This window comes from Mirounga leonina, unplaced genomic scaffold (assembly GCF_011800145.1).
Source record: "Mirounga leonina isolate KUSES-001 unplaced genomic scaffold, KU_Mleo_1.0 Mir_99982, whole genome shotgun sequence".
In the NCBI taxonomy this organism is placed as follows: Eukaryota; Metazoa; Chordata; class Mammalia; order Carnivora; family Phocidae; genus Mirounga; species Mirounga leonina.
In genome coordinates this window covers 4725-19506 of record NW_023271051.1, presented here as the reverse complement: position 1 = coordinate 19506, position 14782 = coordinate 4725, and the positions used below count along the sequence as shown (strand labels likewise).

The following is a 14782-nucleotide window of genomic DNA, read 5'->3' as shown; positions in this document are numbered from 1 at the left end:
GAAAAAATATACTGTTATAATTATTGCTGATCCAAAAGACAAAAGACTTATAAAAGGTGTCAGAAAATTAAAAAGAGACATTAAGATAAAGAGGAAAAAATACCCTTTCTTTCATCTGGATTTGATTGATCTTTATCCTGAAGAGTTTGTGTTTGAATTCCTCATTACAAAAAAATTTGTCACCATCTTCCACATCTTTGCCCTTGGGGTTTTTGATGAGAACTCTAGCTCTGCCGCAAGCTAATGACTGTAGAGTTCTTCTTAGTTCTCTATCCTCTGAATGAGAAAAAAATGCTTAGAAATTTTTAAATCACAGATTTAAACAATTACAATCAATACTTACCTAATCCAGTAGCCACCTTAATTTCTTCTAAGCTGAACTGATCTCCTTCATTAAACATCAACAGCACCAATGTTTGGAAAAGGGTTACCTGAAGTTCTTTTTTGCCCTGTTAGAAGCAATATTATATTAACTTACAGAAAAGTAACACTTTGTTAATGACTCAGGTATGATTTTAGCTACATAAAATACTGTATTTGTTGTATTTAAAATATTAATATAATTAATATAATTTGAAAGATAAGCCCTGTGGAAATCAAAATAGAGCTAAAAGTAGGTGAATATTACTAGAAAATAATAGAGGGGCGCCTGGGTGGCTCAGTTGTTGGGCATCTGCCTTCGGCTCGGGTCATTATCCTGGGGTGCTGGGATCGAGCCCCACATCGGGCTCTCTGCTCAGTGGGGAGCCTGCTTCTCCCTCTCCCTCTGCCTGCCTGTACTCCTATTTTAGATCATTCAAAATATTAAATTGAAATCAATTAAATACTTAAATGTGAGACTTGAAAGCTGTAAGCATAGGGGAAAAAACTCCTTGACACTGGTCTTGACAACTTTTTGGATATGATACCAAAAAAATAAATAAGCAAATAGGACTATGTCATAATAGAAGGTTTTTACAAAACAGGAAACGAAATAAAAGAAATTTATTCATTGTTCGTTTCAACAAAATGAAATGCATCCTACAGAATGGCAGTAAATATTTGCAAGCCATCTATTAGATAAGGGGTAATATCCAAATATATAAAGTACTCATACTACTCAACAGAAAAAAAAAAAAAGCCAAAATAAAAGCTAATTAAAAACAAGCAAAGGGGAAGCCTTTAGTCAGTTAAGCATTTGTCTTTGGCTCAGCTCATGATCCCACGATCCTGGGATCTAGTCCCACGTCAGGCTCCCTGCTTCACCCTCTCTGTCTGCCACTCCCCTTCACTTGTTCTGTCTCTCAAATAAATAAAGAAAATCTTAAAAAAAACAACAACAACAAAGTGCCCCAATAATCATTTTTTCCAAAGAAGATACACAAATGGCCAAAAACTACATGAAAAGACGTTCAACATCATTAATCATCAGGGAAACTGAAACTGAAACCAAAATGGAAGTTTCTCATAAAATTAAAAATAGAACAATCATAATCCAGCAATTCCACCTCTGGGTTTCTCTTTGAAAGAAAGTAAATCACTGTGTCAAAGAAATATGTGCACCCTCATGTTCTTTGCAGCACTATTTACAATAGCCATGACAAGGAAGCAACCTAAGTGTCTATGAAGAGAAAAATGTATAAAGAAAATGTGACAGATTAAATAGATACACAGATAATATATATATATATACATATATATACATAATGCATATATATATGCAGCTTTTGTATATACTAATTATACAGGCACAGACACAATGGAATACTGTTTATTAATAAAAAAAGAAGGAAATCCTACTATTTCTGACAATGATGATGGACCTGGAGGGCATGAGGGTTAAGTGAAATAAGTAATAGAAAATCAAATACTGTATGATTTCATAGTGTTTTCCATTAGTGCTATACCAATATACATTCCGTCAATCTCAGAGCATGGTCAGTGCCCAAATAACATCTCAATACTAAGCCGCATCAGCCCATAAGTGCTAACAGCTGACCTGTTCAGTAATCTTAGCTGAGCTGCCTGGTGAAGGTCTTTCCCTGACAAAACAAAAGGGTAAATTCTGTAAGAGGGAATTTCCTATTTAAATGTGTAGATAACAACTCAAGGAATCAAGGATTCAAGTGAACAGTACACTGCCAAATGATACTAACAATGAACGAAAAACTGATGTGAAAAAATGAGTATCTATGATCTCTCTGACAAAGAATTCTAAACAATCCTCTTAAAGAAGTTCGTTGAACTACAAAACACCCTGAGAGACAATTAAGAATGCATGAATAAAATGATTCAACAAAGATACAGAAACCATTAAAGACAAAAACAAATTCTACAGTGAAAGAACACAAAGACTGAATAATTCAGTTTAGAACCTCAATAGCCATCTCATCACACAAAATAAACAATCAATGAACTGGGATTATGGAAATCCCAAAAAGAGAGGAGAAAGAGAATGGGACAGAAAGTATATTTAAGATAATAGTAAGGACTGAAAACTTCCTAGAGGCAAGAGAAATATACATCTAGACTCATGAACCCCCAAAAGACTCCAAATAAGTTGAACCTTCAAGCACTACAGTAAGACTCATTACAATTAAATTATCAAATGTCAAAAACAAAAAGAATTTTGAAAGCAACGAAAGAAAAGTAATTCATCATATACAAGCAAGACCCGTAAGAATATGAGCAGAATTCTCACCAAATCTTTTCAAGCCAGAAGAGATGACATGATATACTCAAATTATTGAAAGTAATAAACTGTCAGTCAAGAATGCTATTTCTAGGAAGATTATTCCTTATAAATAAAGATGACATAGACCTTCCCAAACAAAAGCAGATGGAGTTCATCACCACTAGACCTGCCTTACATGAAATGCTAAAGGATAATGTTGAATCTGAAATAAAACATGCTAATTAATATCATAAAAAGATATGAATTTACAAAATGCACCTGTAATAGAAAATGGTTTGCCAAAGAAAATCCTCTAAGATTGTAATGATGGTGCATAATTTAAAATTCTAATTTAAGGGGTGGCTCAGTCTGGTTAAGTGTCTGCCTTGGGCTCTGGTGATGATACCAGGGTCCTGGGATCGAGCTCATCGAGCTCCCTGCTCAGCGGGAATTCTGCTTCTTCCCCCCTCCTCTGCCTGCTGCTTTGCCTACTTGTGCTGTCTCTCTCGCTGACAAATAAATAAATAAAATCTTTAAAAATAAAACAAAATTCTAATTTAAAAGTTCAGAAATATGAGTATTAAAAAATAACCATAGCTAGAATAATCTGTTATTAATATACATGTAAATTTTAACTATTAATAATCTCAATGTGAGGGGAGACACCTAAAGTATAAAATCAGTGTATAATATCATGATATCAGTTTAAAATAGGATGTTATAAAAAATAAAGTAGGCTGTTATAAACATAAGATTTTTTTTTACATACCTCACAGTAACTACACCAAGGAAAAATATGTAATAGATAGACAAAACCTGGTAAGGAATCAAAACATACCACTAGTAGAATTTATCAAATCACAAAGGACGTATAAGAAGGGAAGCAGGGAATGAAAGATCTTCAAAACATACAGAAATAAAATGGCTTATTATTGCCTTATCAATTGAAAATGACTTTAAACGTAAATCAAAAGACCTATATAGTGACAAAAAGAGAAAAAATAAGGTCCAATGAAATGGTTCATATAAAAAATGTATTTTAGCTTTCAGGGTACATATAGACAAGAATGAAAAAATGGAAGAAAGCTATCTCAAGTAAATAGTAACCAAAATAAAGCAATTTTGTCTAATTATAAAATAAACAAGGCCAAAAATGGACAGAGGCCAGCTGATTATATGATGAAAGGCCAATCTAACAAAAATACAGCAATTTTAAACACAGATGTAGTCAACATTTAGTTAGGAGCACCTAACTATATAAATCAAATACTAACAGAACTAAAAGGAGAAATAAGCAGTGACAAGATAATAGTTAAGGACTTTCATACACCATTTTCAAAAACAGACCTTTCATCCAGATACAAAATCAGTTAGGACATAGATCTGAAAAATACTATAGACTGAAGTACACAAAGAATCATATAGAATTATATATGCCATATAATAATTTAAAAATACAGGATGACAGAAATTACATCAATTCTCTTTTCTGACTACAATGGTATGAACTTAGAAATTATTAACAGAAGGGAAATTCACAAATACATGGAAACCACATGACACAATCCCGAATAACTAATGAATCAAAGAAGATTAAAAAAATATTCTTAATTACTTGAAACAAATGATAGTGGAAATAAACATAACAAAACTGATGGGGTATAACAAAAGCAGTGGTTAGACGGAACATTTTAATGGCAATAAATGTCTACATTAAGAAAGAAGTATTATCTCAAATTAACCTAATTTTACACCAGAAGGAACTAGAAAAACAAAAACAAACTAAGCCCAAGTTAACAGGAGGAAATAACTGATATCAGAGCAGATATACATGAAAAATAATAGGAAAAAAAAACATTAACAAAACTAAAATTTGGCCCTTTGAAAAGATGAAGTTGATAGACCTTTACACAGACCAATCAAGAAAGAGAAAGGACACACATAAAATTATAAATGAAAGATATGACACTGCAATAGAAACTACAGAAATTAAAGAATCGTAAGAGACTACTATAAACAATTATACACAAAATATTAGATGACCTAGAAGAAATAACTGAATTTCTAAAAATATACAACTTACCATCACAGAAACATAAAGAAATAAAAAACTTGAAGGGGCGCCTCGGTGGCTCAGATGGTTAAGCGTCTGCCTTCAGCCCAGGTCATGATCCCAGTGTCCTGGGATCAAGCCCCATATTGGGCTCCTCGCTCAGCGGGGAGCTTGCTTCTCCCTCTCCCTTTCTCCCTGCTCATGTTCTCTCTCTGTCTCTCTGTCTCTCTCTCTCTCTCTGTGTCTCTTTGTCTCAAATGAATAAATAAAATAAAATAAAAAAAAACTTGAATACAGCAATTAGTAGCAAGGAGACTGAACAGGTAATCAAAAACCTTTCTACAAAGAAAAACCCAGAACATAATAACTACACAGGGAAAACCATTTAAAGAAGAATACCAACTCTTCTCAAACTCTTCAAAAGAACCAAAAATGAGGAAATACTACTAGACTCAATTTAGTAGGCCAGCATTATTACACTCATAATACCAGTACAAGAAAACACCAATAGCCCTTGTATATATGTGCATAAATTCTCAGCTAAATACTAGGTAGCTGAATTTAACAGAACCTTAAGAAGATTTTCTACCACGATGAAATGGGATTCATCCCTTTGATACAAAGATGAGTCAATAAATGCAAATCAATCAATGTGTTATATCACATTAACAGAATGAAAGATTCAAATCATATGATCTCAATAGTTGCAGAAAAAGCACTTGAAAATAATTAACATGAATTCATGACAAAAACTCTCAACAAAGTGGTTAGAATAGTAACATACCTCAACCTAATGAAATGACAAGCCTACAGCCAACATTTAACTCAATAGCAGATGTTAGACTATAACCTTAACTCCATGGTTTCAACTGCTAGCTTATCATATTTTTATTTTCTCCATTTATTTCCCACCAATTTTCTTTTCTTTGACTTCAAACTCAGATATCTCCATTCCTCTAACTTTAAGCTCTCTACTTCTTATCAATTAACTCAGTCTTCTCCTTTCCCTTTCATTCCCTATTCTCCAATTATCCCCTTCCCTCTAATGTTTTTCTATGAAGTTTAGACTTTGGTCCATTAATAGGAGTGGATTCAGCTTTTGTGGCATCTGAATCTTAAACAATTTGGAGACCACCCTCTATGAAAATAATGAAATTAGAAATACAAAGTTATGCAGCTAAGTAAATATGTATAGAAAATGAGAAAATAAACTATATCACTGAAAAATAACAGATACTGTGATGTTATCAATATTATAACTGATTATGACTTTATAATTTGCATTCACTGTTAAATATTGATTAAATTTCTGTTCTTATATATTTTTCTGTGTTTTTATTGGGTTTTCTCCATGTACATATGCATCATCAAGTTTTCAAGAAAGATGTTATTTCCTTTCAATGTATTCAAATAAAGCAGAATATAGTCATACATTTTTAATACATATAATTATTCATATTATCTTGAATGCAGATAAGAGATTTCCAGGGAGAGGGATATATTAATTATTAATTCCAGCAAAAACTGCACTAGTTCCCTTTTATCCCAACGCTTGCTCATTCTAGATAAAACTTTGAAAAAAGTACTGGGGTCTGTGCATGAATATGGAACCCAGAAACTATGAATCTGATAACTTGTATACACAACATTTTTTACCCTACATCAAGAATGGAAAGAAAGAATTACTTTCCAATGAAAATTATTTTTCCTTGATAATCTTATTCAGGAGAACAATAAGAATCAGTAACCTTAAAATTTTGGAACATCACAGTATTCCCAGACTAAATCCCTGCTTCTGAAACATAAAACATGCCTCTACAGAGATAATACATTACTATGTACCCAGGCATTGCCTTGTTCTTTGACCTTTTCTTAGTAAAATTTGTTCAAAAAGGTCTAACCATGCAGAAAAGTGTTTACATTTTCTCTACAGTAAACTGAATTTACTTCATCTTTTATAAGGCAACATTTCTAACACACTCTGAACATCTGCTAAGGATTCCCTTCAACTCTTCCCAAGTTGATGTCAATTCCTGTATTGTGACATGTGTTACGGTTTACTCACTCATTTTCTTAATTTTTTTTTTTTTAAGATTTTTATTTATTTGACAGAGAAAGACACAGCGAGAGAGGGAACACAAGCAGGGGGAGTGGGAGAGGGAGAAGCAGGCTTCCCGCCGAGCAGGGAGCCCGATGTGGGGCTCGATCCCAGGACCCTGGGATCATGACCTGAGCCGAAGGCAGACGCTTAACGACTGAGCCACCCAGGCACCCCTACTCACTCATTTTGATGCAGCACATTTCTTAAAGTTTCCAGGGAGACAGTAAATGGGAATTATATTTGTATGATTTTTGTGTGTCCTATGTGACAATATCACACACACACACACACACACACACATATATAATTATTTTCTTAGCACATAAATTGCACCTGGAAATCATTTTCCCTTAGACTGCTGAAGACGCTTTAATCATCTTCAAGCTTGTAGTGCTCCTATGGGGCAATCAGACACCTTACAGCCTCCCATCACATATCTATGAGTTTAAGTTTCTCACTCTCTTAAGGCTTTAAAATTTTTTGTTTCTCTTCCTTATCTAAGATTTCATGATGATATACTTTGTTGGGGTCTATTTTATCTTTTTCAATTAAATTCCCACAGGAATCTTTTCCAATGTATAAATCACATTCAGTTCTGCATGTTTTTATTAAACTATTTCTTTGATAAATATTTCAAACACTTCATTTTCTCTATTCTCCCATCTTATATGGCTCCCTGGTCAGAGCTTCTAATTTCTCATCTTTTAATCCTATTTAAAAAGAAAAGCATGCTCAGTGACATTCATAACTTGATTTCATCTTATAAACCGAAATCAAAATGTTGTAAAAAGGCAGCTTAAGAAAAGTTCTGGGAAAAAAAGTCATTAAAACTAACAATGATATACTGCAATGAAATTATCTGTAGGAAATTTCTATAGGAAATAATTGTTGTTTACTACATTATAAAGTGCATGAAAAATAGGCTCTAGAACTTCTATTCTTCATATTGCTTTTAGAATCTTAATGTATATTACTCATATTCTTTCTTTCAGTTGAACATAGAAGAATATTAAAGGTTTACTACCTAATACAGTTCTCAAATTTGGTTACGATTACATGAACTTACAAAGTAATTAAGGGGAGCTGATTTTATATATATATATATATTCTAATGAGAATATGATGAAAAATGTTCCACAATGATGAAAGGTATTTCCCTAGTGAAGAATCTATTATGTGTAATTTGCTAGATTTTAAAAAAGTACTTAAATTTTTACTGGGAGAAAAGTAACTCTTCTGAAAATATAATGTATTTGCAAAATTTTGAAGTAAAATACATGTGGAATTCAGGTGGAACAAAGGATTTTTATGGCCTTGAAACTATTCAGTGTAATACATGTCATAATACTTTGTCCAAACCCTTAAAGTGCAACACAGCAACCTTGAACACTAATGTAATGTATGGATTTTGGAAGATAATGATGTGTCAACGTAATATTATCAACTGTAATAAATGTGCCATTTTGGTGGGATCCTGTAGATCAGGAGACTAACTTCTGTTCAATTTTGCCATGAATCTTACACTGCTGGATCAAAGACAATGCATGTGTAATTTATTTTGGAATCATTTTAATGAAAAGAAAACCTGTTTTGAAAATATGATGCTTTCTCAAAAATTAAAAGCAAAAACATACAGATCCAAGCAGCAAGAAGACTGTTCCTGTCCAACTTAATCTGGTATTATCATCATATAAAATACTCTCAGGAAAATATTACATCTTTCTTGATTCCCTTTCTAATTGCACTACAGATGTTACTTACTATTCACTAATAGTTAGGGGTTTTTGTTTTTGTTTTTTGTTTTTTTGCCCACATGAAGAAATTTGATGTTTTAAGAAAAAGGGCACTAGGTGTGTCAGTCGCTTGAGTGGCTACCTTTGGCTGAGGTCATGATCTCGGGGTCCTGGGATTGAGTCCCGCATAAGGCTCCCTGGGAGCCTCCTTCTCCCTGCCCCTCGGCTGCTCCCCCTGCTTGTGCTCATTCTCTCAAATAAATAAATAAAATCTTTGGTTTTAGAGGGGAGGGGGGTCGGGGGATGGTCAGCCCTGTGATGGGTATTAAGGAGGACACGTTCTGCATGGAGCATGGGGTGTTCTACGCTAACAATGAATCATGGAACACTACATCAAAACCTAAGGATGTACCGTATGGTGACTAACCTAACATAATAAAAAATAAATATTAAGAAGAATCACAAGAGAGAGTAATTAAAAATCATATCTTCCTATATTAATTAGCATGTTCATGATGAATCCAAGGGTGCATAAGAAGTGCAACATGAACATTAGTAATCTCCAATATTAGTAAAATTAGAAAAATTAGTAAAATTAAGTGTTGTATGTTGCATCAACACAGAAACAACATGGCTGGATACAAACTTCTTTATTCATTTCAGGCTTCTGAAGTGAAAGGTGTATGATTAAATTTGTCATTTTAAATCATATCTCTGTACTTTCTGACTTGTTCTCATAGGCATAAACTGAGTTTTTCTTGTGTGAAAAAGTCAAGCATAGTGACTTTACATGAAAAAATTACATGAAATATAATGTATATATTATATACATGAAAAAATTAGTTATGGTTATTCATCATTCAGTAATATGAAATATTTACATATACATGAAAAAATTAGTTATGGTTATTCATCATTCAGTAATATGAAATATTTAGATGGAACCTGAGGATTTACATCATCTGGGTCCAACTTTCCCTTGGGAGATGAAGAGAATCTCACATTACCCTGAGAACCTTAAGCATCTGGCTGTTATCACTCCTGGAATGTAAACATGTTTTTATTTTTCCTGCTCAGGTCAAATATTAGTTATTACCCTTCAATCAGGCCAGTTTAGGGAAAAACTGGCAGAGGCAGAATTAAAATCAGAGCCTGTCTGCTCATCCCTTAATACTTTAATGACTGAGCCACGATATTCAATTTATACACTTAAGGAAAAGGTTCAGTCTCTCTGAAAGCTGAGAGAAACATGTTGGACATATGTATGGATTGTCTATGCCTGTGACTTCTGTGAAAAGACAAAAAGTGTCACAAGTAAAGTGCTTTGGAAGATAGATGTATAATTTCTTGTGGCTGCTATAACAACTTACCACAAACAGTGGCTTAAAGTGACATAAATGTATATTCTCTCACCGTTCTGAAGGTCAGAAATTCACGTGAGTATCACTAGGCAAGAATCAAGGTGTGGCAGGGCTGTACTCTCTTCAGAGGGTTTATCTTCTAGCCTCCAGTTCCACTTTTTTTTAAAAATTTTATTTTATTGTTATGTGAATCACCATACATTACATCATTAGTTTTTGTTGTAGTGTTCCATGATTCATTGTTTGCATATAACACACAGTGCTCCATGCAGAACGTGCTCTCCTTAATACCCATCACCAGGCTAACCCATCCTCCCACCCTCTCCCCTCTAGAACCCTCAGTTTGTTTCTCAGAGTCCATTGTCTCTCAAGGTTCATCTCCCTCTCCGATATCCCCTTTCATTCTTCCCCTCCTGCTATCTTCTTCTTATTATTATTTTTTAACATATAATGTGTTATTTGTTTCAGAGGCACAGATCTGTGATTCATCAGTCTTACACAATTCACAGCGCTCACCATAGCACATACCCTCCCCAGTGTCTATCACCCAGCCACCCCATCCCCCCCAACCCCTAATTCCAGCAACCCTCAGTTTGTTTCCTGAGATTAAGAATTCCCCATTTCAGTGAGGTCATATGGTACATGTCTTTCTCTGATTTTACTTATTTCGCTCAGCATAATACCCTCCAGTTCCATCTTCTCATCACCTTTCTCTCTGTATCCTGTGTGTGTGTGTGTGTGTGTGTTTGGTGATGGGGAGGGGGGGTGAAGGAGGGATTATGGGTGTGGGTTTGTGTAAGTTTCCTGACCCTCTCTGATAAGGAAAGTTGATATGGCAGTTAGGGTCCAGCCAGATAACCCGGGATGACTTCCTCATCTCAAGGTCTGTCATTACATCTGCAAATACCTTTTTCATATAAAGAAATGTTATAGTTCCAGAGAACAGAAAGTTAATTATCTCAGGGGCCCAATTTTCAACCTACCACCAGGATAAGTGTTAAAGGTACTGGATAAGAAGAGAGAGCCAATCAACTCCTTTGTCAGTATTTCAGAAGTTCAGGCAATGCATTACACTCAACACACAGGCAGTTCATTGTCTATTTTGTCCCAACTAGTTCCCTAAGTCGTAGATATCAAGAAGTGATCTCAGAGTCTACATTCTTCCTATTCACATCATTTATGTCACTGCATCAGAATGTTAATGTATTACTCTATTCCACACAATTGAAGGAGCTTTGGTGCTGGTCTTTTTTTTTTTTTTTTTTTTTTTCTTTAATTTTGAGAGATGCCTTCAATAAAACACTTCATGCAACTAAGTCATGGCTCAATTTCACACTGTGGTGAGTAAACTCAGTGCATGGTTCCATCAGCCTAGTGAGGCCAGGGTGGTAAATGGCCAGGGCTCTGATGATGACTGATAGTGATTTTTGAGACATCAGAGAGCAAAGGCTGTCACTTGGTATCACAGATATCCAAATGTAGACAAATGGAAGTAATGTTTTAAAAATTGATTTATACCAAAATGATTCATATATCAACATATTCAAAATTCAAACACTCCATCATTAAATAAATGAGCTTTCTTCATAAAGAAAGTATATATTAAAAATATTCTTTAAGGTAAAGTTGTTATAATTTAAAAGTAAAAGTAAATGCTATCCTTAAAGATTATCTACTTGCCTTTTTAAATTCAGCTTTAAGAACACAGTGTCCAAGAGTTGACTGCCACTGAAGTTTCCGGCCACTGTGTTTGCTTAAGTAGAAATTTTTGAAATTTTCCTGAAGTCTTTCCATCTGGTGGAAAGAAGTAAAGAAATATTATTGGTAAACTCTATGTGACTAAAGTTACAGTTGCAGGCCTAAACAGTTATATTTAAAATTATATATCACCACCATGCACAGGACTATGTAATGGACTTCTGTGAGGAAAAGACTCGGCGACGAAAATGGAGTTCTGAAACAAAAAAACAAACTATTTTCATTTTTCTTCTACTTCAATATGGTGCTTTCAATAATTTACATATGCTCCTGAGGAAACCCACCAAGATGGCAATATAATTACAAAAATTAAATTCATAGAGAAAGAAAGTAAAGATAACAGCAACTAAGTTGCCACTATTAGTAAGAGGGACAACAAATAGATGATGGGTAATTGATTTAGCGGAGAAGAGAAGGCTAAAACCAAAGCTGCAAGCTAAAAATGGGTGGTACCTGGAGACAAGTTTCCATGATTACTAAGTGGAGCAGTGAGTAGAACAATGATGTGTTGATGACTTTTTCCATCATATATTTATGTGACACATGAATAAATAGTTTATATTAAAACACAGTAAGAAAAATGTAAACCAGGGGCGCCTGGGTGGCTCAGTCAATTAAGCGGCTGCCTTCAACTCAGGTCATGATCCCAGGGTCCTGGGATCGAGCCCCACATCGGGAAGCCTGGTTCTCCCTCTGCCTACTTGTGCTCACTCTCTCTGTCAAATAAATAAATAAAATCTTAAAAAAAAAAAAGAAAAATATAAGCCAATACCAGTAGATGCACAGCCTAAAAGCAAAAGGAAGCCAGACTGATAGATTCAAAATCTACATCTGACTACATAATAAAACTATTTAAACAACTGAATTACTTGAACACTGAATTATTTAATCTGGTTCCCCTCCATTCTAAAACCTGAATAACTACCTTTCAAAATGGATAACATTAAGGTGCCGTTTACATTAGTATAAAGCATGACCTAATAACTTAAACAGTCACATTAAAACCAATCTGTTATAGCATATATTATTATAGTCTTAAAACAGTGAATTTCTTACCTCTGGGGGTAACTGGATCTCCTTAGGGATATAGGCTGGCCAAAAACTCGTTGTCAGAATATTCACAGTTAATTCAATGTTTCCTGCTATATTTTGGTTCTGCATATACTGCAAAAATATAAGGATGCAATGAAATAATAAGAATTTTAAAACTCTTACATGGTTATAACTCTGTAACAGAAATTCGTTACTAAAAATAATCTTAATGATAAATTTCTCATTGAAAATAATAACCTACCTTGAAAATGAAAGGGACATTTGTATTCTAATAAAATGTTCTTAAGAACTAAGAACATGGAGGCTGGCTGCCTAAATTAATTAAAGTTAGAATTAATTTTCCATTGCATTTTTTAAATAATCCGTCTTATGTCAAAAAGGATCTGAGGCAAGTTATGAAAAAGATACACACACACTGCCAAAAAAGCTTAACTAAAATATATGTAGGAAAGCAATGGAAAGCCAAGTAAGAGTAGGAAAATAAATTAAAAATAAGTTATTCAAAATATGTTGTATAGTTCTGTAAATATGCAGTGGGAAGTCTAAGTGTCACTGAATTTCCTTTCAAAAAACACAAAGTTGGAATCATAATTTAAATGTGTTTTGCTTTGCTAGTTTGCCTCCCTCTCTGTTTTTATCTTATTTTTTCTTCCCTTCCCCTATGTTCATCTGTTTTGTTTCTTAAATTCCACATATGAGTAAAACCACAAGAGACTGTTAACTCTAGGAACAAACTGAGTGTTGCTGCAGGGGAGGTGAGTGGGGGGTGGGGTAACTGGATGATAGACATTAAGGACGGCACATAATGGAATGAGCACTGGGTGTTATATCACAGACCTCTACCTCTGAAATTGATAATACAGTATATGTTAACTAAAATGAATTTAAACAAAAATACAAAAATATAAATACGATTTAATATGACTCTTAAGTTTAAACTTAAAAGAACCAAACCATTTAAACACTTTACATTAAAAACAAAACTCTTTTAGACTAGAACTACCTGTTTTAACTGAATCATGGTATCTTGGGAAAGCTCCATGTCTTTAAGCATTCCTTGAAGTTTATTAGTGAAAGCAGTTCCACATTCTGTAAAACATTTTAGAATGAACAATTATAGGTACATCAGAGACTACCGAAGGCAGGGAACTCTTAGGAGTCTGTCTCCCTGAAATAAACACTGAGAAACCTTATATAAGTGTCAGAATTTGTCTTGCCAAAATTCTGAGAGATAGTTGAAGGTTCTCATAAACCAAGTGAACACTTAACCAGTAAAAAGGCAACATAAATATAAATTTGCGGTACTTTTACCTCACTCAAATTCTACCCACTTTCCTGTGCAAGTGGATCTTGTTTGTGCATGATAGTTTATGCTCCCAATGTGAGTACCTGGTTCCCAAGAAACTCTGTTTGTTTGGACTGAATTCAGGTTTTCCAGAGTAACTGAGTCAGTGCAGAGCATCTACACAAGGTTCCCCAAAAGATTCAAAGACAAATAAATAAGCTTTTCCTGCCTAAAACACAAATAACAATTGGAGCAAAATAAATAAATAAATAAATAAATAAATAAATAAATAAATAAATAAATAAATAAATAAATAAATAAATAAAAACAAGTCAACAGACTGGGAGGAGAAGCCATAGGGTACAATTATCAGGAATAAGAAATTTGAAAAGCAGAGAAAGTAGGGAATGTAGTAGGCCCATTAGAGCTACTTGCAGGCCCAAGTCAAGAAGCGTGTTAGAAAAAATGTGTCAAAACTTTAAGTTATCACCTATTTAAATTCAGGCTCAGTGAAAACAACCAGCAAGGCAGCATTGTACATACCCAAGAGTAAAAAAAAAATGACCCAACACAAGACAAACCATGAGAGACTATGGACCCTGAGAAACAAACTGAGGGTTTTAGAGGGGAGAGGGGGGTGGGAGGATGGGTTAGCCCGGTGATGGGTACTAAAGAGGGCACGTTCTGCATGGAGCACTGGGTGTTATATGCAAACAATGAATCATGGAACACTACATCAAAAACTAATGATGTAATGTATGCTGATTAACATACCATAATAATAA

The 14782-nt window shown here is 34.1% G+C and overlaps 1 protein-coding gene across 1 annotated transcript; it reads right to left on the bottom strand.

The window, feature by feature from the left end:
* Positions 1-103: 103 nt before the first annotated feature.
* On the bottom strand, positions 104-13801 carry LOC118006862 (cullin-4B-like; the record flags this gene model as incomplete). Its single annotated transcript, XM_034999652.1, has 5 exons — positions 104-276; positions 344-449; positions 11582-11695; positions 12716-12823; positions 13716-13801. Coding segments are annotated over 5 exons (587 nt in total), but the record flags the coding sequence as incomplete, so codon positions are not given.
* Positions 13802-14782: the final 981 nt, after the last annotated feature.